Source organism: Pseudonaja textilis, chromosome 7 (genome assembly GCF_049901715.1).
Source record: "Pseudonaja textilis isolate UNSWEBS1 chromosome 7, rPseTex1.2, whole genome shotgun sequence".
Classification (NCBI taxonomy): Eukaryota; Metazoa; Chordata; class Lepidosauria; order Squamata; family Elapidae; genus Pseudonaja; species Pseudonaja textilis.
The window spans coordinates 51992451-52018736 of record NC_141996.1 but is presented as its reverse complement, the minus strand read 5'-3'; the positions used below and the strand labels follow the sequence as shown (position 1 = coordinate 52018736).

The following is a 26286-nucleotide window of genomic DNA, read 5'->3' as shown; positions in this document are numbered from 1 at the left end:
AAGTCTTTAAGGAGATTCAGAATTTGTCCTAAATTAGTGCACAGCACTAGAATCTATAAACAGAGTTTTATGAAACATGAAAGTGTAGTTTTTTTATCAATATGATCCAGACATGCTTAGGTTTTCCTATTCCATTTTCCCAAACTTTTTTTTACCCAAATTATACCATATAGCTCATAAATATCTAAATAAAAGTCAATTTAAGGACTCTCATTTTATCTATACAGTATAAAGCTTTTCATTCTTGTACCGATTTCATATTTTTTATTATTGAAAGTTTATAAGCTGACACTAGTCTAATTCTGAAGGCAGAATTCTCTTTAAATTCCAAGTATGAACATACCATATTATAATAGAACATACAACTGAGCATTTTTCCTGAATATAATTTTTAATTGAATTAAATTAATATGCTATAGAATATGCAGAAGCACAACAGAAGAACTCTCTTTGTATTCACTTTAAAAAGATCTCATAGAGCAACAGGATTACTTAAATCACAGTGGACCATGTATTACAATTACAATATGATAGTTCCTGATACTTTCTTTTAATGCAAGACTATGTGCATAAAGGCATTTTAGAAAATAGGTAAAATATTATTATACAGTTTATTAGGTTTATTTTTATGAGGCAGTTAACAACCAGAGTTGCAATAGGAAACACATTTTAATATAACAAAATAAAAACACATGTTTTAGCATAAATATACTTTTCCAGAACATTACCTAAATGAATATAGAAATAGGCACTGGTTTAAAACATAGTAAACTAATTCTATTTGATCTTGTAATGTTTTTACTACAGGATTTATTTACTAGTGCTATTTTCAGCAATACTTATTTCAGGAAAAGCATAATAATTTGCAGCTTGTTATTTTAACTGGTTAATAGGAAAAAAATAATTTCACTCAACATTATTGCAATATATCAGTTTAACGGATAAGTTTAAATTGCCTGAGTAACCTGAATAAATTAATTAACATTTCTATCTTAGTAGTTTGGAAAATGGTGCAGTTGTGATTTTGGTGCAGTAGCAAACAATTATTCTGGTATTGCTAACACAGACAAAATCTCTAGACATGATTTCTTTAAAAGTTTCATGAAAATCAGGCTTCTGCTTCAAAATAAAATAAAAACCTAGGCTTGGGGCAGACCATGACAAGCCTATTCCTTTCATTAATTTTTTCTCACTGATTTTGCAAGTGGTCAATCTAATACTGACACTGTTGATTTTGAATACTAAAACTAGCGACAAGATAACCATCTAATTTCCTATGCACACGTTCTCTACTTTAAATGACAGTTTGTCAGAAACCAACTAAATTTAGGGTGGTTTCATGTATTTGGGGATGATTTGTGCATATGTCTATGTTTTCCTCTTTTAATAATAAAGATATATTTATCCTGGTTGCTGAGGTTTTCCAGCCACACTCCAAAAATATACTAATCATTAACTTTCAACAAAAATTTCCAGCATGCACAAATGCACATAATAATTTAAAACTATGAAGTTTGGCCTCTTTAACATTGAAAACAATGCCTTTTCCAAATACAATTAATGTCATCTAATTCTTTCTAAAAGTAATCACTTTTTTAAATTTGAAAGATCAAAATTGCAAAGAGGAAAGGAATAAGGCCCATAAAGGAATACTTGTACACAAAAGGGAAATCCAATGTTCCATATTTAAAAATTGAAAAGAAAGAATAATTTGACCATTAATATTGAAGGATGGGCAGTAAAAAGGTTCTCTGAATTCCTAGAACAGTCTTCTCACTATTTTGGAATCACAGCACAAGCTCAGGGCACAATTTATCCCTACTTTGGCAGTGTGAAAATAAAAGTGCATTCTCAATGATTCCATAGGATAATACTGAGAACAAAAATTCCTTTAACAATCTTCCTTATCCACAGTGGCAAATGTTTCTGAAATCAGAAAGCAAAGTGTATTTCGGGGAAAATACTTTAGGAAAATGTCTATTATGTTTATTTGATGTGTAACAAGGTGCAAGGTGAGATTGTTTCGTTTATTGCACAAGATATCAAGACTTTTCACAGAAATAACCTTACACTGGTTCTGGCTATACTTAAGAGGATTAACACTGCCTTTTGTTTGGAAACACTGCCTTTTTTCAGCGAAGCAGAAAATAGTCAATTAAAATTAAATTGTACAGGTAGTCCTCAACTTACAACAGTTACTGTTCAAAGTTAAAACGGCATTGCAGAAAGGGACTTATGACCATTTTTACACAACCATTGCAGTATCCCCATGTCGTGATTAAAATTCAGACACTTGACAATTGCCTCATATTTATGATGGTTTCAGCATCCCAGGGTCATGTGATCATCTTTTGTGAGATTCTGACAAGCAAAGTCAATGGAAAACCAAGATTCACTTAACCATGTAACTAACTTAACAATTGCAGTCATTTACTTAACTGTGGCAAGAAAGGTCGCAAAATGGGACAAATTTACCTAAAAACATCTCACTTAACAAGTGAAATGTTGGGCTTAATTGTGGTCATAAGGCAAGGACTACCTGTATTGTTATATGTCAGCAGGGGTGGGATTCAAATTTTTTAACAACCGGTTCTGTGGGCATGGCTGTTGCTGGGCATGGCTTGGTCATGTGACTGGGCGGACACGGCTTGGTGGTCATGAGCGTGGCCAACTCAACATCACTCACATCAAGGCACGCATCTCCTCACATGGCTTCTTGTGACTGTGGGGATGCTGCAACAGTCATGTGAAAAATGGTCATAAATCACTTTTTTCAATGCCATTGTAACTTTGGTCACTCCACACAAGCAAAGTGCGAGCAAAGAGGGGAAAAAAACTCCAGAGAGGTTCCTGAGAAAGTAAGTCTAGTCCTGCCAAGAATGTAATAAGGGTTAATGGAGAGGCAGTTTCTGTAAGGAACACCAGAATGTTTCCTTCCTGCCTTGCTTACAGGATTAGGCCAGTAATTTCTTCTAACAACCGGTTCTCCGAACTGCTTAGAATGTTAACAACCGGTTCTAGCAAATAGGTGCAAACTGGTAGAATCCCACCCCTATATGTCAGCATATATTATACAATAATGTATAATGTACATTATACCCACATACAGGTGTGTACCTATTAGATGTTTTTTATTATGTTATTAAAAATAGGAAAATGTATTTCAATAGTTACATCCAGCTAATAGTAGCATATTCCAGTAATCGCATGCAAAAGATTTCTTATCCACACAATAATTTCTATTATCTGCTATCAGCATTAGGAAAAGAAACACATGAGTATTTTTTCCTTTGTGTGTATGCTGAAGTGCTCCCAAACAGGGATCTGAAGAGCACTTACTGTGAATACTTACAACATAAAATATGTGTGCATGTTTAGATTGTGTTATTCTCCAGATTCAATATTATAGGTAAAAAAATCAATGTAATAAGTATTCTACTAAAAATCCAAAGTAAATTCTACAGGCCTGAGGAGTGTCAGATTATCATTAGTTCCTTCTGTGAATGCATTTTATCATAGCTTAACATGCCAAGTGCCACAATGTGCTGGGTTAAAAACACACACACACACACACACACACACACACACACACACACACAGACCCTCTGGAAAAGGATTACTCCTGAAATGAAAAGAATGGAAATCTCATCAAAATGAACAGAATACAGCTTCTCTACTTTCTGGATCAGAATTAAAGGAAAAGTTGCATCTATTTTTTTATCTAGAAGTTGTACTTGAAATAGAAAAAGCTCTTTTCATTTTTCAGAGATTCTTTAAAAAGGTTCGTATCATAACTTTACTACAATGTGAAAGTCATCAACTCTTTGGTAGATATTTCAAATAGTTAGCATGGAGATTTCCATTATTCAAAGATGCATAGTTGTCATGCAGGATGGCAATTTTTGAGTGCCTTGATAAAATATATTAAAAGTCAGATGCATTCAAATGAATGATTTGTAAACATCAATGTTCCTGGGATATTGAATAAAGATTACTTGAAAAAAAAACTGCCATAAATAATTATATCCATTTGGCAGGTATGGTAACATAATTGTAGAACTGAAGATGGTAAGAAAACCATCTTTGTACTGATACTTGTAAAATCTAAGATGTAAACTCTAATAATAAAAAATATCATATGTTACATGGCTTTTTGATGTCAGAGTCAACCCGCAGAGATTAATTAGTAATAAAACAACACTGAAGTTTTCTGTTTCCTAACCATAACTTTACATGGCTAACCTATAAGTTTATCCCCAGTGACCTTGAACTTTCCTTACTGGCTACAGCCATGCATATTCATGCTCTCTGGAAACTATTCCAATTTGTTTATTTTAATTTAATAACAGGCTCAGTTATTGTTACCTTCCACTGGCTATTATTACAGAAGTTCCAATATAATGAGGAAGTGTGGATTCTTTGTGAGTTTCAGGGGAAGAAGCTGATGAGGGACTTTGGTTTTTGTAAAACATATTTACATCCTCAGAACTGGGTCCATAATTTTCTGTTATGTGGCCTGTCGCCATGCATGAAGAAGTTTGAAATGTGCCGTGCTTGGCTAAAACTCGGTGATAGTTCAGAAAGACAAGTGGAACTTGTCCTGCATGTCTTACATCCACTGTATGGTCATTTTCAGGGTCACTATTAAGCTTTGCAACCATTCTGTCCTCAGATTCCAGTTCACTTAAATTTGTAGCATGATGAGCAATATTTTCATACTTTGGTTCTTTCATATAAATTCTTCTTGTTTGTTCATATACTGTTGGAACTGGGACAAAGTGACTTAACTGTCCAATTGATTTACTTTGGAAAGATTCTGATTTTGATACAAAGGAATTGGAGAAGGAGTTTGAAAAGGCCTTTTCACTAATACTGTTTTTTTCTTGCAAGTCTCTGTTGAAAACTACTTTATTTTCTTCTTTAATGAGATGGTGTGCTGGACATATTCTGTTTTCTGTTTTGCTGTGTTTTATAATGCCAGAATCATAAATTTCTTCTTTGTATTTGCTATTGGGTGTTAAGCTGGCACAACTTGTAAAACTTTCAGAGGTACTTTCATGGTTGTATTGTCTTTGTGGTAGTGGCACTTAGGGGGAAAAAAGAAATGCATTAGATGGACAGGATTCAGAAGATGAAGACAAAGTAAAAAACTGCAACTTGTACATCTAAATATAAATCATTAAATACAAGTGGGCACATTTGTCAGTTTTAGAATAAAAAGCTGCTGGTATTGACATTAAAAAGAATGAATAAGCAGCTACTCTACATTCAGCTACTGTATACTCAGGAGGGAAAGGAACACTATTCCACATCAAATTTCAAGATGAAGTTAAAGCAGCTTCTCAGAATCTCTAAAGAGTGAAATTATTAATTTAGTGAACCTGAATTGTGGTCATAACTGTAATTCATATCAAATATGTCAGATTTAAAAGATGAAAACATCTCGTTTATACTTATCTGCTGTGTTTTTTCTATTTTGTAGGAAACTGCAAAATAAATTCCCAGTTTCATTTGAACTTAATTATATTAATTTTAAAAATTCTTTCTGTCAGTTAATATTATGAAGATATGGTATCCTATTACCTTCTCTACAATACGTAATTATCAAGAAGCCTGAACCAAGGCTATACTTCTTCATAGACTGAGATATTCAGATCTATGGGTGCATCATATAAAAAATAAATGCAATCTATGGGGATTTGGGTTAAACTTTTATGTTAGGCTTATGTGGCCAAACTGTAATAGATATAGATAAAAATACCATTATTATAAATGTAGATGCCAATATCAGTGGTGGGATTAAAATAATTTAACATCCGGTTCTCTGCCCTAATGACCGGCTGGGTGGACATGGCCATGGTAGGTGTGGCCAGGGGGTGTGACAAGCAGCACTCGGCCTCCTGCACCCCACGGGAGCAAAAATGGGCCACGGGGGGGGTATGCATCACCTACCCGCACCCTGTTTTGGGCCTAATAGGCCTCGCTGCAGCCTCCTGGGAGCAAAAACAGTCCACGGAGGGGGGGCTGCACTGCATCCCCTGCACCCCATTTTGGGCCTAGCAAACCTCCCTGCAGCATCCTGAGAGCAAATACAGGCTGCGGGGGGCGCTGCACTCCCTCCACGTCCTGTTTTGGGCCTAGTAAGCCTCCCTGCATTTATCTGGGAGCAAAAACGGGGCATGTGGGGACCCTAGAAGAGGAGGGGAGGAGCCAGCCAGAGGTGGTATTTGCCGGTTCTCTGAACCAGTCAAAATTTCCAGTACCGGTACGCCAGAACTGGTCTGAATCGGCTGAATATTACCTCTGGCCAATATCCAGGTGCAAAATATAGGAATTGATGCAACAAAATTTGCCAATGATTTAAAGTACTCTTAAATCTAGGGTAGTTGTCTTTCAGACTCTAAATTTAATATAACTACCTCTGACTTCCAGGAGTTCGATTACAACAACTAGAACAAAGAGAATAACTATAAATCCTATAAAGATACAAATAAAGATCTGATGATTTAATCTAAAGTTGGTTATGTTATCAAACATGTTATCCAACTGTTTTCTATGACATGTTATTAAAATTTAAAAATGGTTTAAAATCTAAACATTATTCTTAAATTGCTTGTATAATACCCACCTTCATAATTTTGTAAGAGATTATGGCGTACATTACATGCTGACTGATCAGGACTTTTACATGGTGATTGACTCCCTGGTACAAGAGAATTGGTGTAGTGCCACTGGCACTCTCCGCTTGTTTGCAATGTACTTAAGAAGAACCGTGCTACTTCGCAAGGTGTTCCTTGAGGCTGGCCAAATTTAGAAGGCAGCATTTGTTTTTTGCTACTGAATACATGAGAGTCTACAGGGAAGTGCCCATAATGATATGAGAAAGGTAAGCTGTACGATGGAGTGTATAAAAATTCACTGTTTTCTGAATGAAAGGCTTGTTCTTGGATGGTGGTAGAGTTTGCTATGGAGCTGGATCTCCAGCTTCCAACTTGGCCACATTCCAGCTTCTCTGTCTGGAAGGAACCATATTGCTGAAAATGAAAAAAGAAGAAAGTGTTTAATAGTGGATTCTGAAATCTGTCAGTATTTCAGGGTAACAGAATGCATGCAGCCAAGTAATCACCTTGAAACATTCAAACACTAAATGAGACAAGCTTAACAAGATTTAATTTCTAAAGAGAGGAACCTTTATTAAGCTTTTCTGGGCCTCCTTTCATTGCCTCTGAAAACCCTGCTCTTTAATCCTAGATGTTCAAAACAATCTATAGTTCTTAGTGCAGGTAGGTAGTCCTCAACTTATGGCCACAATTGCAGAAAATTTTAAAAAATCAGTAAAGATGCTATCTAAACTGTTGTCAAATAGCATTTGAACCATTCAGATTTTAAACTTTTTATCTTAGGATAAAAAAAAATGAGGGCTAAAAAAAACTTATATGTTTTGAAACAGACCAGAGAATAATAAACACCAGCTGGGTCAGGCTAGGAAACTTTCTTTCTGTTTTTAATGCACAGAGGTGCAATCTTAATAACATTATTAACGAAGATATTATGAGAAATTATGCCGGTGGCACCAAAGATGACAATCTCTACAAATGAGGTGTGCAGTAAATGGGAGCAATGAGAAAATCTTTAATCCTGGCTAGTGCCAGTATCCAAAAAGAAAAATACTTTACAATTATAATTATCACAAGAGAACATATTATTGATATAACATGCCATTGTGATATTTAAAAAAAATATAGATAACAATAATAACAAAAATCAACAGAGTAGTGACAGCACAGCAGTTTTTACTCTTGTCCCTGAATATTTATGGACCAGTATGTCAACTTGTAGGTTAAAAAGGTGCAAATATTGATAATTTGAATAGCAGAGAAATTTTAATGACTATTCATAAAGCACTAACTGCAAAGCTAGTATACCTCCTTTAATAATCATGTGCTGTTCCAGAAATCAGGTGGTGGAATGAAATGGTCGTTATGTGAACTTGTGACAAAGAAAGACACTGAAAAGATTACTTTTTCCAGTTTCACACAGCTACGTCTGTGTTACTCTCATTCTGATATGTGTTTTGCCTGACACACGAACTTTGGTTGTAGATGGATTCATCGGTCAGAAAATGAACTTTTCATTACTGATTTAACCGTTATATTTGTAAATGGTCACTAATTGATATAGTCACTAAACAAGGAGTGACTCTATTGCATCAAGGCTGTCATGCTATTAATATATGAACAGTTTTGTCCAAAGGGGAGGGAAAAAAAATACCTGCTGTGGATAAGGAGTTGTTCTGAATTTCATCTTCATCTTATTACTCCTAGGTTTTGTTGCTTTTCTTGTTTCTTGTGAGGTAGACATCAAATTTCTGCATGAAAATTGTGATTTAGAAATGGCAATTTGATCCAGTGACAGTGGAAGTTCCTTATATTCTATATCTCTGCAAGACAACATCATAGCAACAGATTGATTACAATCTATTTCTCATCTAGTTTTGCCAAGAACCCATCCATATAAACACAGTATTAAACGTTTTATCCAAAAACATGTATTAAAATGAAATTCAATCCAAAAGTAATATAGGAGATTGCCTTGAAATTGCTGGTAACTATAATTCATAAACTTTGAAATTTAAATCAAAACCCTCAATTTGAACTACAAAGATCTTTCCAGAGATGAAGAATTTAGGAATATGCAATTATAGGAGACTTGGTCTCTTGGTTGAGGTTGCACAGAAGTAAATGGACAACTGACAAAGTTAATTTATAATGTTTCTGTATAAACAGCAATTATATATGCATTCAACTTACATATAAACTCAAGATATAATCTGAGAACAGCCTGGATTCACTATAAAAAAATCTACTGTCAGGCTAAGGCCAAGAACAATGAAGAACAATTCAGCCAGAGTTCAGTTCTTATTTGCTCAAACACTATAGCATCTCACCAGATTAAACTCTTACTATTCTCACCCTAACCAATATGTCCTAGGACATTCTAGGGAGTGACTATCCTTACTTACTTCCCCTGTCCCCTATCTATATCCTCCTGGCAATACTGCCTCTTGTCTTGTCCTCCACCCCGTTTTTTTTGGAATATTCTTTCTCCTTTCTAGGAAACCGCCACTTCTCCGTGGTCCATTACACCTTAGTATGCATGATATTTCCTTTAGGTTATTATAAGAAATGACCAGGTGGAGCCCGAAGGTGGGGTCAAATGCATCATTTGTATGAAATCCTTACACAGCCATTGGAGACCTAAGTCCAAGCCCCTGTGAATTCTAGTTGCCTCTTATCTAGCATTGATTTCCCTTGGCTATCAGTAGATCAGATTATTTGTTGTGTATAAATAGCATGCAATAAACTTTTAGTGCTTTGAATTCAGTTCCTATTTCTACTTATTTGCACCCCAAATGTATCACCAATAGTCAGAATACAACTTGTTTTAAAAATGTCTGAACCAACATTTCTAATTCCTGCCACAAAATATTGCTGTTATCAAGCAAGCCAGCAGAGAAAAGTCTTTGGCTTATCTAGTCTATAGGTAAATAACTCTTGCAAACGTATGCGGACTCAATTGTATGCAGAAGCTTATTTAGTTGCTTTGCTGTGCTACCAAAAAATAAATCATGACAGATAGTTGGAGTGTTGTGTATTAATAAGACACTGGGGATGCACAAAAGCCTTCCCCCTATTAAAAAAAGTGGAGAGATATCTAAAGGAAAAGCGGGGGGGAGATAGGGAGGGAAGGAAGGGAAACCCTACAGTGAATGAAATGACACGTGTTAGTTCATAAAGTGGCTGAAACAATCAGGCTGCAAGATTATGACTCCAGGATAATTGAAAATAAGAGGTTTTTCAGAACGTAGCCAAATATTGACATTTTTTCTGCCACAAGTGGAAGAGAATCTACATTCCCTCTGAAGAATATCAACAAGCAGTTGGTAGTTGCTTGTCTGATACTAGAACCAAAAATGGTGTTGTCAGCCTCAAGATCTCTTCGGGTACCCCAACTATTATCCTTTATTTCTCCCTTAGTATCTCTACTACTAGGCTTACTTCTTTCGGCTGTCATTAGCAACGGGGGAGGGGTAATTGTGGGGGAAGAGAGCTGGAGGTGTTTTGCATTCTTTTACTGTGGGCAGAAGAAGGGGGATTTCTTCTTTCCAATTTTCCATTTCTTTCCTAGCCTCTATCCTTTTTGCGCAGCTGCGAGGTCTTATCAAAATATGTCAAGGTCAACGGACAGAGGCCTCATCACTACCTGAAGATGCTCACATGATCATATTCGGAACTTTTAATTGGCAGAGACTTCTGGACTTTGGGGGTGGGAACAATTCCATTTCTTTGTATGTGTGATCTGCGCGCCAAATTCTCACTTTCGAATTCCATTTGTAGCTTCCTTTTCATCTTCCAGTAAAAGAAGAACTTTGCTCTGAACCATGGAGTCTGAGTATTTCTTTCTTGGATTTTGAAAGGAGCACATACCGACATTATTCCGAAAGTCCCCATCAGCCCACCCGGAGAAAACACCAATTTTTCTTCCGAGGGGTTTTCACATCATGTCATCTCCAGCCAGCGAGGAGGATGAGCAGGGAGCTGTGGGGGGCAGCAAATGCTGTTACCAGAGATGCCAGCCACCGATTTGTTAGCTGACCTTACACTGGAAGAAACTCCAACCGAGATGCCCAGATGGTCGTTAGGAGTTGGATGGAAAAATCCGGAAGACCCCCCTCCTGGAATCACTGTAAGTCGAAGAGGTGCGAGGAACGGCTGTGGCAGGGGGAGGAGATGGAATGCAGGCTGGATCAAGCCGGGAAAAGCTTTAAGGATGCTTCTGAGAAACCCGGCAGGGCTCCAACATATGAGGGGAAGAGAGGCGAGTTTAGCCTGGGGAAGTCGGGCTGCCACCACCCCCTGGCCCATCCCACGCCGGCGCAACCACCAGCTCCCGTCTGGGAGCCCCAGCAGCGGGGGTAATGCCTAGAAGACGCCACCTGCCCTCCTTAGATGTGAAGTTTGGAGGAAATCCCAAGGACTTGGGGTTTTTCCTGGTGCAGGTTGGAAGCTATATGGCAGAATATGAAAGGGAGTTCACCTCTGAAGCAGCCAAAGTAAGATGTGTTACCAGAACCCTGGAGGGATGGCAGCTGACTGGGTGGTGACTCTGTATAATGATAACTCCCCCAACTGCGAAGCCTTGATGTTTTTATGACTGCCTTGAGGAGGAGGTTTGAAGACCCTCTGGCAGAGAGAAGGCCAGGATCAGGATGAAAACCATAACTCAAGGGGAAGATCAGTTGCTGACTACACCCAAGAGTTCAGACAGCTGGCATATCGCATTCGAGGCTGGTCCCAGGAAGCTCTAATAGAAGCCTACAAAGATGGCCTAAATGAAGAGGTATACCACATGTGCATCTCCAGAAGGGATCCCCATGACTTGCAGTTGTGGTACCTGTTAGCGGAAGAGGTGGAAATAGATCTAGCCGAAGTAGACGCAGAGGAGGCTCCGCATGGAGCACCATGCTCCCTCCTCGGCTCCGAGAGATCCCTAAGCCCCGGAAGGAGGGGTGATGACAAGGGCCAAATCCACTGCCTGTTTCCGTTGTGGGAAGGAAGGCCACCGGTGCGGATTGTCGAGTCAAACCAGATCCAAAAAAGGACGGGGCCCTGGAAGGAAGCCCGAATCCTCCCCAACCAGGCCTCGCGAAACCGGGCTAACAATAGGGGAGGTCGTGAAAGTCACTCCCCAGCGGAAAAAGAGCTGGGACCCCGACTCCTCCCGGCGAGAGTGAGACCGACTCGGAAGATGACGTCTCGGTAAGTCCTAACGGGCCCCCTTACCATTCCAATTAAATTAAGGGTGCCCACCTCGGGTACTGAGGGAAATGCTGGCCTTATTGGACTCGGGGTGCACGAGGTGCCTAATTAGCATGAAAGTAGTTAAAGGCATGGGCATTGGACTGAGAAATTTGAAACGCCCATATCCTTTTACCAATTAGATGGGTCTGAAGCGGGGGTTGCCCTGCACGGTTTATAACGGAGCCCTTAGAGATGACCATGGGAACCCACAGCGAGACCTTGTGCTTTATTGTGGCTCCGGGATGGAACACTCCCTAATCTTGGGATTGCCCTGGCTTGGAAATGGAATCCCCAAGTAAACTGGAGAAAGGGGTGGATACGGATTCGTACTGACCAACCTCCAGGAAGGGAGGAGCAAACCCCCTTAAACCGGGGAGAATCCCCATCCCAAGCCCCAAACCCCTGCTGAGACAGCTTCCACAGGGCGAGCATAGAAGGGAGGAGAAAATCCCGAAAGAGTACTGGGACCTAAGAGAAGTTTTTAGCGAAGAGGCCTCCGATGAGCTCCCTCCCCATCGGTCAACCGATTGCAGCATTGAATTTCTACCGGGGTGACACTACCGAAACCAAAGATGTATTCGATGACCCCAAAGGAGTTAGAGGAATTGAGATCGTTTATCGACAAGAATTTGAAACGAGGGTTCATCCAACCTGCCAGACCTCGGTGGCGGCCCCTGTGATGTTCCGCGAGAAGAAAGATGGCTCCAAGCGCTTGGTGGTGGACTACCGAAATTTGAAGCGGTATCTGTGGAAAATGTGTACCCCTCCCTCTAATGAAGGACATGTTGGCTCACCTGGCCAAGGGAAGATCTTCACGAAACTGGACTTGAGGGAGGCCTATTACGAATCCGAATTAAAGAGGGAGACAGTGGAAAACTGCATTCAATTGCCCAATAGGTTGCTTCCAATTCAATGTTCTCCCGTTTGGCCTACAGGGGGCACCAGCTGTCTTCATGCAATTGATCAACCAAGTGCTCCACGAACATTTATACAAGGGGTTTTGGTCTACCTTGACGATATCCTTATCTACTCGGAGACCAGAGACCAACATGTGAAACTGGTGCGGTCCGTGCTGCACAAATTGCGCGCTGCCAAATTGTACGCCAAATTGTCCAAATGTGAGTTCCATCAAGAAAAGATTGACTACCTGGGATATCGTATCTCACCCGAGGGTCTTGAGATGGACCCGGAGAAGGTACGAGCCGTATTGGAGTGGGCCCCACCAAGAACCCGAAAACAACTTCAAAGTTTCCTTGGATTTGCTAACTTTTACCGGCAATTCATCCCATGTTTTGCTAAAATAGCCATGCCTATCACCAACCTCCTAAAAACAAAGGGAGAAGCGAAGCCAAAGCCTAGCCAGCCGTTAAATTGGTCTATGGAGTGCCAAGCCGCTTTTGAGAAGCTAAAAGACTATTTGCTGCCGAGCCAGTGCTAAAGCATCCGGACATGGATGTCCCCTTCGTCATCAAGCTGATGCAAGTGATGTAGCGGTAGGAGCGGTCTTACTTCAATTAAGCGAGAAGGGGACACTACAACCGTGTGCCTACACATCCCGTAAATTAACTGACACTGAACGTAGATGGGCTGTCTGGGAGAAAGAAGCTTTTGCAGTCTGCTGGGCTCTAATGACCTGGAGGCATTTTCTGGAAGGCGCGAGGTACCCATTTGAGGTTTGGACTGATCATAAAAACCTGGAGGCCTTAAAAACGCCTCGGAAACTATCTCCTAAGCAAGTTAGGTGGGCCCAGTATTTCAAACGATTCAATTTCTTTCTGAAGTACATCCCAGGAGGAAAGAATTTTATGGCGGATGCTTTATCTAGGATGCCACAATACAACAGTGTTCGAAAAGAAGTGATAAGTCCGATTGTGCCCACCACACAGCTGGCAGCACCAGTGGTCACCAGGGCGCAAAAGAAGAAACAAGAGGCAGATCTGTCCAATGATTTGATCGAACAATTTAAAGAAGCTTTGAAAACAGATGAATGGTTCCAGGCAAATGCAAATAACTGCACTGTTAGAGATGGGTTAGCCTGGATGGGAACGAAGCTGTATGTACCTAAAACATTAAGGAGCCAAGTATTACAACAAACTCATGATTCCAAGGCAGCGGGTCACTTTGGTTTCGTGAAGACCTTACACCTGGTGAAACGGCAGTTCTGGTGGCCCTCTTTGAAAAAAGACATTGAAACTTATGTAGCAAGCTGCCCAGTTTGCGCCTCAGCTAAGAGACCTCCCGGTAAGCCGCCAGGTCTGTTGCAGAATGTGGCCAGGCCAACTGCCCCTTGGAAGGAAATCTCTATGGACTTTATAGTAGATTTACCTGAGAGTGCTGGGCACACGGTGATCTGGGTGGTGACCGACTTGTTTTCCAAACAGGCACATTTCATACCTTGCACCAAGATTCCCTCGGCGAAGTCGTTAGCCAAACTGTTCATTATACACGTCTACAGACTGCATGGTGTTCCTGAACGTATAATATCAGATCGAGGAGTTCAATTTACCTCGAACTTCTGGAGGGAATTTTGAAGTTGATAGGCTCCACCCAAGGGTTAAGCTCCGCCCACCACCCCCAAACTAATGGGGCCTGCGAGAGGACTAACGGTGTGCTAGAGCAATATCTCCGATGTTACATAAATTATCAGCAAGACAACTGGGTGGACCTGCTACCTTTTGCCGAAGTAGCGTATAACAACTCCGTTCACAGCAGCACTGGTTTTACCCCGTTCAAAGTGGCCACGGGACAAGATTTTGTACCCATACCTGAACTTCCTCGCGAGAAACCCAATATCCAGTCATTGGATGACTGGATATCTCAACTACAACTCAATTGGCCAGTCGCTCGCAAAGCTCTGGACGAAGCGCATCAATCCCATAAGAAGTTTGCAGACAAAAAAAGAGCCCCACAACAGTCGTATCAAGTAGGCGACAAAGTATTCCTCTCAACCAAGTATCTGCAAACCACTCAGAGATCAAAGAAGTTAGGCCCTAAGTATGTGGGGCCTTTCCTATTGATTGTGAATCCCGTGACAGTTCAATTGACGCTACCAAAGACTCTTCGTCGCATTCATCCTGTTTTCCATGTCAGCCTGCTAAAACCCGAACACACCTGTACATTGAGACCGACCCAGACTGATCCCCCGTCCCATTGTTGATTGAGGGTGAACAACATTTTGAAGTTAAAGAGATTTTAGACTCTCGAAAAAGGAGGGGTCGCCTACAATATCTTGTAGCCTGGAAACATTTCCCCCTCTCATGCTGAGTGGGTGAGCGAAAAAGACGTTAGGGCTCCTGACCTGCTAAAGAAATTTTATACTAAGTATCCTGATAAACCATAAGAATGTATGCAATGCTTAACATATCTTTTTATTCTCTCTTACAGGGACTAATGTCCTTTTTCTAGGGGGTCCGAATGTCAGCCTCAAGATCTCTTGGTACCCCAACTATTATCCTTTATTTCTCCCTTAGTATCTCTACTACTAGGCTTACTTCTTTCGGCTGTCATTAGCAACGGGGAGGGGTAATTGTGGGGGGAAGAGAGCTGGAGGTGTTTTGCATTCTTTACTGTGGGCAGAAGAAGGGGGATTTCTTCTTTCCAATTTTCCATTTCTTTCCTAGCCTCTATCCTTTTTGCGCAGCTGCGAGGTCTTATCAAAATATGTCAAGGTCAACGGACAGAGGCCTCATCACTACCTGAAGATGCTCACATGATCATATTCGGAACTTTTAATTGGCAGAGACTTCTGGACTTTGGGGGGTGGGAACAATTCCATTTCTTTGTATGTGTGATCTGCGCGCCAAATTCTCACTTTCGGAATTCCATTTGTAGCTTCCTTTTCATCTTCCAGTAAAAGAAGAACTTTGCTCTGAACCATGGAGTCTGAGTATTTCTTTCTTGGATTTTGAAAGGAGCACATACCGACAGGTGTATTGTCATTCCCATATACTCTCCCATGAGAATATAATGTATTTTTTAATTATCAACCCTTTAGCAAATGAAAACAAGGTAAAAAGGAGCTACAGATATACATTTATCAGCAAGAAATTAAGACTTACGTTAGGACATAATTGACACTCACTATGCAGTGAGGTCTTGATGAGCGGCTATTATGTACAATAGTGGCATAGCTCTGGACCCAAACCCAGCCACCATTTTTTGACAGCAACCGATAATACTTGGTTGTGACTTGTCCTTTCACCAACACTATAAAACATTAAAGAGGTTTAATTACATTTATGTTCTGCCTGGTCCAAAGCCTCTTGGCTTTTGTAAAATTACAGAACTTGTAATTTTTTAAGCAAGACTTTTTGGTTTTTTTTTTAAAGAAGAAAATCGAATAGAATATCCATAGGAGAACTTTTTCAAGTAAGAAAAGAAACATAATTCTCTATTTTAGTTTTTACATGTAAATCTTTAACACAAAATCCACTGTGTAATTAATATAACAATCCTACATATGCTTACTCTTTTTTTAAAAAAAAATTGAGTTTTCACAAAGAGAAAAAAAATACAAATAAAACATCTTTTTTGAAAGTAGCGTAATCCCGGGTTACATTTCTTCGTACAGACACAAATTCAGGTTCATGCTCATTTTTATATTCTATTCCATATCTTATTACTATTTTACATTTTCTGCATAGCTTCTCCCCTCTTTTAATTTTCTCAATTTTATTTTAATTATCTCATCTCAAATCAAATCATTGTATTTATATTTTTTGTCTGTCCTGTTTCAATTATCTATTATCTTTTCTCATTAAACAAAATTTCTCCTGCAGTTACTGATTGGAGTATGACGCCTTTATATCTTTTAAGTTTATCCATTTAACTCTTATTTAGGCTTCAATATATACCCTAAAGTTATAACATTCAATATAATACATAACTTCCATTCGGATTCTGCTTGGTACATTCTTAAAATACACACTATATTCTTTAAAAAAGAAAAAGATATAAATGTATGTAATTAAAGCAACACATTCCATTCCATTCCAATTCAATTCTATCATTAATATTAATATTCATTAAAGTCTTAACTTCTTTAACATTACTTTTCAATTAAATATCATACTTCTATGGGAACAATTATAAGCTTTCCATAATTAATTCCCCCCCTCCTTCACTTATATTTTATAAAACATTAACTAATTAAAATGTTCCTGTTCCTTCCTAATTCAATTTTCTCATTTATTTTCACTTATTTTATTAACAAACATTTCACTAAATTACACTAACTATTTTATCCCTCATTTTAATCATACATTGTTTCCAATTTTCTAAAGTTATTTCTATTACTAATATAACAATACAATCTTATGTACCTTTACAGAATCCCTTTTTCAAGTTAGATTTTCACCCATTATCTCTAAATAGGACCTGTTTCTCTATATCTTGCCCCGGTCCTTTGTAACTTCTTTTCCTTTCCTTCTTCCCTCTCTTCTTCTCTCTCCCCTTTTTACCCCCTTGTCTCTCTACCTCTATTTTTCTCTTCTGTATTCCCCTTTTCTGTTGCTTTCCAGTATTATACTTATTTTTTGAATTATTTTTCTTTTCTTTGGTTGTTTTTTTAAATCTTAAATTCTCCATTCTCTTCCCCCCCTTTCCTTTTTCTTCCCCACATAAAATTGCTTGTTCATTAAAGATGGCTTCTTCTTTGTCCCAGTCTTCTTGTTTTGCAGACATTTCTTGTTGTTTCTCATAGTTCCAAATCTCCATTTCTAAGAATTGAAAAATGAAGCCAAAAGAACCCTTCCCTTCTTGTGCATCTTCTTTGTACTTTTTAAGTTCCATTTTCAATTCATCCAGAAGTGGTGCCATTGTATAAATTTTTAAACAACCACCCAATTAATTTTAGTCATTCAAATGTAATAACCAAGAATCCAACGATCACCAAATAATCCAAATACACACAAGCTGTTTCTTTTTGCTCTTTTTTTTCCCCTTTCTCTTCTTGGAGTTACTGTTTAGTTACAAAGTTTCAGTTAAAATGTATCTTTTAGAAGTCTTGTTGAAGTTATACTGTAGATTCTTTTTAATTCCAGGCAGTCTCCTCCCTCTTCCACATCCTGCCCTTATTCTTTTTCTCTCCCTTCCTGCTTATGAGAAAAAAAAAATTTAGTGTCCAGAAATCTTTATTATCCCTTTGGCATTTTGTTTTATTTTCAGCTTAATTGCCTATTGATGTCAAAGCGGATTTTTCCGATTTCTTATTTAAGTCTCTTAGTTGTCAGTATAGGGAAGGAGAGAGAAGAAAAAAAAAGCCAAACCTTTCCCTTTTCACTTTCCTTCGCTGCTTCCGACTCTTCTTTGGGAGCGATGTTATTTTTTTGTAAGTTTAAATTCCAGGGTACCTTAGTTGTTGCTTTTACAATTTAACCCGGTCAGCCAAAACTTTCATTTCTTATCTTCCTCCTGCACATTCTTTTCCGGCCAAGTTCTTCTTGTTGGTGGCCATTTCTGACCACCGCTGCAAACGCCTTCAGGAAAGGGAGTAATGGCCAGCTGAGGAGGAGAGATGTGGCTCTCCTCAACCCTGCTGGTGGTCTCCCCCCTCTTCACCACCTCTACGGGGTGGCTTAGCCCCGAAACCAGCCGGCTTGGGGCACTCCAGCAGCAAGCCCAGACCTAAACCACGCATGATCAAGGATTTCTGTCTGTCGCCGAAGAGACTTCAAACCGGAAGCCCATATGTTTACTCTTAAGTCCCATGCCTTATCATCAGTTTAGGACAGGTTACCTTGGTAACTTCTTTTATATTTTATTTTCTATATGTATAAAACAGTTTCAAAGCAGCCAATATTTTGTTCATCACACCACTTACTATTAACATTCCACGTACACTGATCTATATATTGATCTAAAATATGAGGTCATAGCAAAGAAAAAACTGGATTACATATACTCACAATGCCTGCACTGTAACCTATACTGTTTTCCAAAGCACGTTCATGTAACAAAAACAAAAATGTTGTGTTTGGAATTTTTTGACATTGAGGGGAGAAAAAACTGAAATAATATATTTGTGGCTGCAGAAAATTTAAGTTTAACACATTTTATTTTCTTCTCACCCTCATTCTCATTTGTCAGTTGATGCAACATAATTTCATTCAGTCTTTCAGGAATCCACATCTTTCTCAAAAAAAAGTGATTTTGATATGATCTAAGTTTTTCATTAAAATAAGTTGATCGGATATATTTTTCTAGAAAAAAATCTTCCTTTGTATGCTGACCAAGTTTTTTGAAATCTTCTTTAAATTAACTGGTCAGACTTCATTAATCTTCCACATAGATGTAAGTCTTTTCTAAATATCTCTTTATCCTTTGTTCTGAGAAGAAAACGAACAGGGGTTTGATGGTTCTCCCTTCCATTATAAAGGTGGAGCAGTGAAGAAGCTATCAGCATCATATCTTATAAGAAGTCTAACTCTGTGGTCCAGAATATGATGAAAGAATTCTCTTGGAGAAAATTCCAGCAGGTTGGACGTTTCTTCACTGCCATTGTCTCTATTCAAAAGGCTACTGAACTTATTAATTTGTCCTATCAATCCATCTTTGTTAATTATCTTCGGTTCCTGATATACCATGAGACTATTAAATGGACTGTTCTTGTGCAACATCTATATATTCTTTACATCTTAGTTCAACAGGCATATGACCCACTCTTGAGAATTCTTAGTAATTCACACTAATCTTTCTCTCACCAAAAGCAGACTGTTTAAAGCTAATAAAGGATCATTTCTTCACATCATTGGTTGTTAAAGATTATAACATTTCATGTACAAATTGAAAATATAAGAGGGCAGAAGGCAGAGGCAGAATTGATAGCAATGATGTATTTCACATGTAATTTTTTTTGAATGGCATGTATGAAAATATCCATAACACATACATCCAACTGAAAACTCATCTATATCAACACTATACGTTATTATTTGTTTCCTATTACTTACAAAGATGGTGAGCATATCGTAAATGAAATACATCACATCCATGCACATGATGGTAAAGAGTTTTCTCTATCAAATCTTGTGGCTCATACCCGGTTAATTCAGTGACTCTAAAAGAGAAAATATATCGAAGAAACATTATAGGTACTACTCAACTTACGACCATAATTGAACCTAAACTTTTTTTTTGTTTGCTCCGCTTTATGACTTTTCTTGCCACAGCTGTTAAGTGAATCACTGCAGTTGATAAATTAATAACCCAGGTTTTAAGTGAATCTGGCTTCCACATTGACTTTGCTTGTCAGAAGGTCACAAAAAGTGATCGCATGACCCTAGGACACTGAAGCCATCATAAATATGAGTTAGTTGCCAAGCATCTGCCTTTTGATCATGTGAACATGGGAATGCTGCAATGGTCGTGTGAAAAATGGTCGTAAGTCATTTTTTTCAGTGACGTCACTTTGAACGGTCACTAAATGAACTGTTGTAAATTGAGGACTACCAGTGCTTTTGTAAACAAGTTATCATTCATTTCAGATATCTAGAAATTGAAGTACAGGTAGTCCTCACTGACCATAATTAGGACAGGCAACTCCATCGATTAGTCTTCTATCAAGTTGCTCAACTATCAGGTCATAGATACAGAAACAGTGCTAAACCTATGTGCAAAATTAACCTGGCTGATAAGTTACATGCATAAAATAGGGGCATGGAATAAAGTGAGAGGGAATGATCAATCAGGAACAAGCTCTGTCTAATAAAACCCAAATAGAAACAATAAAGGGATATAGCAACACCAGTTCTTTGTTGTTCAAAGCAAAGCAAGCCTGTAATGCATTCAGTGATGATAGAAGCAGCAACATATATTGTAGCTGCAGAGCATACATCTTTTTCCTAGCTTAATCTTCTACCCAGATCCAGTAACTTTTCAAAAGTACAAAATTAGTACCTAAAAGGAGCTGTCATGGATTCCTCCTGATTCTGAAACCGAAGAAGAGAATCTAGACTACTTCTGGCCTACAATTCAAGAGGCAATAGGCTGTCAGCCACATAGAAGTAATGGGTGTGATTCAGTGCAGCTGGCCACTGATTCCAACAGTAACAAGTCAGACTCAGACATTGGAAGACCATCAAGGCCTAAATCACATGCCAGCTCAAGGGGGCCAAGCAGCAAAGATCAGCATGGCTCCTTGAGAAGAATGACATTAACTTTTCTAATCGATCACAGCCAGGAATTCTATTTAAGAGCATACTCCAAACCCCCTCCCCTTGTTGGAACAACTTCCCTGTCTCCAGATTTGTATCATGTTGCCCTGCTGCAGATGCCTTATATTCCTTGTTCTATGATGGGAATCTCAGCTTGATATTTGGATTGGCTTTTATGGATCTCTCTGAAGTTTGATCCTGTCTTGAACAATTGCCTCATTGGTCCTCTGCCCATACGCTCCTGGTTCAACCTGTCTTGCATGGACAGGAGTTCATGTAAGAGAGGACATGCGCTTTGGAAAGCACTGATTGGGCAATTGGTGGGTAGTTAGGAGTCAGTATTGTCTCATAACAAACATCAAAATCGTCATGGAGAGCAATGCCTTCCCAAGGGACTGGAGTGGAGGGTTGTTTTCACAGCAGCCTAAAAACAGCCAATAAAGGCTGGACAGATCATAATCCTGACTACATAATCAACTGCATTATAAATGAAATATGCTAAATTATGTTCATGATGAAATTGTTTTGGGATAAGACAAAATGCTACTTTAAAACTAGAGCAGCTAAAGATGATTTAAAGCTCCCGAGTTGTGGGCTGAAGATGAAGACATCATAAAGACATGAAATATAAAAAATAGCTGCATGAGCAATTCGTGCATTAAGTAGTAGGATGGGTGATAGAACTCTCTATCTGATATGATTTTTTTTCCAAGTGCCTAAGTCAGCTAACAGGACTCTCACTCAAGACAGCAATAGAATGACAGCTCTGTAATGAGCTTCTGATTTTTTAAATTCATTTTAGTTTTTATATTTTTATTTTTATTTAGTTTTATATTATTTATATTTACAGGTATATGATACTACATTTAGATTTAGTATTAATCAAGTAGTTTTAGCATTTTTCTTCATTTTACTTAATTCCTTAGCTCCCTGTAGTTTATTTTTTAATAATTTTAATACCCTAATTTTTGTTAATAATTAGAAATAAGACTTGCTGGACCCACAGAGTGTTGTACACAATTTCAAATACTGAGGATGCAAAATAATACAACAATATGATGACAGTGCATATTTGATAGTTTGCAGACAATTTCGGCAAATATTTATGGCAAATTCATTTTCGTTTTTCAAATATTTAACATTTAGCAATTGGTTCTCTCAAAAGCTAAAGCTCCCTTTTGTGATGAGTGAACTGTCCCTCATTATTTCTAAATTATGTTAATTTGGGAACAACTCAGAACAATGTGAAGTGAACTCAAATGTATAGTGAATTCAAGTAGACTCTTAGGGCAGATATACTGTTAACTGTGCTTTTACACCTATAAAAGCAAAGACATTCAGTTTCGCTCATGTAACTGCTAAAAAAGTAGTCATGGATATTAAATAAGTAACTCATTTTCCTATCAATAAACATTAAATGTTTCCTATCAATAACCTATTATTAAATTATTAAAACAATTTGATTTAGCATGTAAGTGTTGAATCAATCCAAGGAAAATATTACTTCTTCAATTTTGTATACATTGTATTGTTTCTTTATATTGTTTTAGCTTTTATGTTTTAAACTGTTTTCTGCAAGTTAAGATGATAAGTAGTCATGTTTCAAAAACTTTCTACTTACCTGGAATCCAGAAAGATAAGCTTTAAGTCCAGGCTCGCTCTGAACATAAACATATTACTATGAAGTTTGATCTCAGTAATTGCGCTTGGAGGTAGTGATTGACCTACAGCAACCAATCCCACAATTTGGTAACAGGTGTCATACAAAGATATATCCAGCATATACTGTCGAATCTTCAAATAGCCACTGCAATGGATCACCTAGTATGGACAAAAGTAACATTTATAAAGAGAGAGAAAAGAGATAGCATCTTGATAACATTGAATCAAAACCTAGTATTTTCCTCTTTTATTACATTAATTTTTGCTGTCCAGTTTGTTAAAAACCTTAATTTTTAGACAATGGTGAATAAATATATTGCATGATATTAATTTAACATTAACTAATTTAACATTAGTTAAATTAATTTATAATTAAGTTGATATAAATTGGCATATAAATTGGTATTAACAATGAACTGAGAAAACCCTGACTGAATATAGTTGCATTTAATTGCTTCATGTTGGCTTTTCAAATTCCAATTGGGTTATTTTAACCATTCATTTGTGTCTGACGCCTGGCGACTTTATAGGTATGTGCTCTCCATGTCAAGCAGCATCTTTCATTTATTGGATATTCATCTTTGTATCATATTTGATGTTATCAAGCCAGCATGTTCTTTGCTTGCCCCTTCTTCTTGTAAATCAGATGTAGACTTACGATTTTAGCTTCTAGTGATGCGTCTGTTTTGTGTGTGTGTGTGTGTGTGTGTGTGTGTGTGATTTAGCACCTCTTTGTTAATCACTCTGGATGTCCATGGTATGCACAATAACTTACACCAGCATCACAGTCCAAACCATCAATTCTTCTTCGATCAGCCATTCTTAGGGTCCAATTCTCATACCCATACATCATTATAGGGAAGACTATTTCTCTAACTAGTGTGCTTTTTGTATTTATATCAATATCTCTGCTTTTCCAGATCTTATTCAGGTTAACTATTGCAGTGCATCTTAAGGTTATCCTGTGTTTTATTTTAGGATTTCATCATGAACAATTTTTGATCCGAGGAAGATAAATTCTCAAACTAATTCAGTTTTCTCCATGTTGATTTTAAACATCTTGTGTCCATCTGCAGCTGTTGTCCTTATCTTTGTTTTCCTGATGTTAAGACTCAGTGCTACATGTTCACTTTCATCATTGATTTTTCAGATAATTTTTTCCAGGTCTTCCTTTCTTTCAGCCAATAGTGTTGTATCATCTGCATACCTCAAATTATTTATGGTTCTTCCCCCAATCTTCACTCCAACATCAGGCAGTTCCAGATCTAAAATCCGCATGATCACTTCTGCATACAGATTGAACAAAAATGGTGATAAAATACATCCCTGTCTAACTCCTTTGCTGATCCTGAACCAATCTGTGCACCATAAAGCGCTCTCATTGTTACCTACAGGGATCAGACAAGCCTGAACAGGTGCTTTGGGACACCAAAATCATGCAAAGCTGCCCATAGCTTATTGTGTCTACGCAGTCCAAATCTATTTGGAAATGATAAAACATATATGTATGTTTTCTGAGGTTCTCATGGTATTTGTATGTGGATCTTTGGTTATTCGGGTTTTCTCCGCGTAAGATTGGAAGTATCTGAACGCGTTTGATGAAGTCTCATTCATCATCTTCAGGCTTGTGTCTTGGCTCTGTGCTTCTCAGAGTGAGAAGCACACTCTGAGAAGCACAGAGCCGAAGACACAAGCCTGAAGATGATGAATGAGACTTCATCAAACGCTGCTAGATACTTCCAATCTTACGCGAGAAACCTGAATAACCAAAGATCCATTATGTATGTATGTATGTATGTATGTATGTATGTATGTATGTATATAGTATATGTGTGTGTATATATATATATATATATATATATATATATATATATATATATATCCTTTTGATATTCAAATTCCAATTTATTTTATTGCTAATAAAGACAAATGTATGTTCACGGTTTCTGGATTGTATTACTTACTATATGTTTTAATACAAAATGGAGAGGCACATGCAAACTTAATAAAGTTTTTTTTTATAAAAAGTAACACATTGTCAAGATGTTTCATAATGTATATTGTGAAACATACATTAAGAATGGTAAAGATTTGTGCAATATTGAAGGATATGGAAATGTTACTATGATAATTTTATTACATCATAACTCAAATAAATTTCATGGCCTTCATTATTTATAATTCAGAATACAGGAAATAAGAAAAAATGTGCTTTAAGTACAGGAAGACACATATTATTCAATAGGTATAACAGAAATATGGTGAGATTATTTTCATGATTGAATTGGAAAACTATTTTCCTTAATAGTACATGTAATAGAATTGCGCCATATGTCAAAAATATTAATACTTGCTTAGGAATCCAAGTAAATGAACTTGATAATACTTCAGAGAACAACTAAATTAAATAAATCAGCTTTGGAAGAATAATAGCAATGTTGTTAGTGTCCACCATTACCTGACCAATCAAGGAGAAATCGCAAATAATGCTTTCCAAAAACAAATGGCATTCTTTCAAAGAGCAAAGAGGTATGAAATGATAGTGATGATGGTTTTCATCCTGGTGTTCCAGAAGTATCGTACTGAAAACTTTCACCTACAGGGAGGGAGGGAGGGTTGGGATTCTACTGGTTCGGACCGGTTCTATAGAATCAGTTGTTATCATTTTGTGCAATTTGGAGAACCAGCAAATCGTGCCCCTGGCTGGCCCCATCCCTCTTCGCCTGCCCCTCCCCTCTCCTCCCAGTCAGTCCTTATCACGCATGAACAACATTGCGTGCATGCCAGACATTGCTGACTGCGTTCTCCCCCACCCAGTCACTCCTTAAGGTATTTCTTTTTTCCCCCTCCTGATGATCAGTTGCTCTGATGATCAGCTGTGCTGGGATCCCCCTCGCTGTCTTACTGCTTTGCCCAGGAGGCTTCCCTGAAGACCAGGAGGCAAAAAGAGGTGTGCAGGGTGTGTGCTGCGCCCACCCCATGCTCTGTTTTTTGCCTTCCTGGGTCCCAGGGAAGCTTCCTGGGAGCAAAAATGCCCCCCATGAGACTTGCCTGAGGCTCAGGAGCCCCCAAAATGGAGCACAGGGGGGTGCTGTGTGCCCCCCCCCATGCTCCAATTTTTACCTTCCTGGGCCCCAGGGAAGCCTTCTGGGAGCAAAAACATCCCTCAGGAGGCCTCCCTGAGGCCCAGGAGACAAAAACATGGGGGGTGCAAAAAAAGGAATAAGCCACACCCACCCAGTCACATGGCCACTCCCACCTAGCCATGCCCATAGAACCAGTTGTTAAAAAATTGAATCCCACCCCTGGAGGTAGGCACAAAAGGATCAACTAATCTGGACTTGATAATAATCAGTTAGAAAAAAATTAGTGCTTATTCTGTCGGGTTGCCCTGTGAAAAATAAGAACTAGCAACCATTTCTGGAGAGCAAGGACACACCTCATTGCCTTATACCTCCCCATCACCTTTCCTTAATTAGGCAGATGTTCCTCTTTCCACTTTCTAAGTAGTGTTGGTTCAGGCAATGCTGTCTGGTTTGACTGCTCTGAGAACTTTCTTCCAGGCCAATCCTTGCAATTTGACTACTTTGCAAAGGCAGGAACAATCACAT

General features: G+C 38.3%; 1 protein-coding gene across 1 annotated transcript in view; it reads right to left on the bottom strand.

Moving 5' to 3' along the window:
* Window positions 1-3561: 3561 nt before the first annotated feature.
* Window positions 3562-26286, bottom strand: part of SIM2 (SIM bHLH transcription factor 2) — a 43653-nt gene continuing 20928 nt past the window's right edge. The window contains exons 6-11 of the mRNA XM_087937615.1: window positions 22635-22834; window positions 19811-19917; window positions 15920-16067; window positions 8272-8440; window positions 6629-7034; window positions 3562-5086 (exon numbers count right to left, since the gene is read on the bottom strand). Coding sequence (XP_087793741.1) covers window positions 4362-5086; window positions 6629-7034; window positions 8272-8440; window positions 15920-16067; window positions 19811-19917; window positions 22635-22834 — 1755 coding nt within the window. The 3' untranslated portion in view covers window positions 3562-4361. The remainder of the gene's footprint in view (window positions 5087-6628; window positions 7035-8271; window positions 8441-15919; window positions 16068-19810; window positions 19918-22634; window positions 22835-26286) is intronic.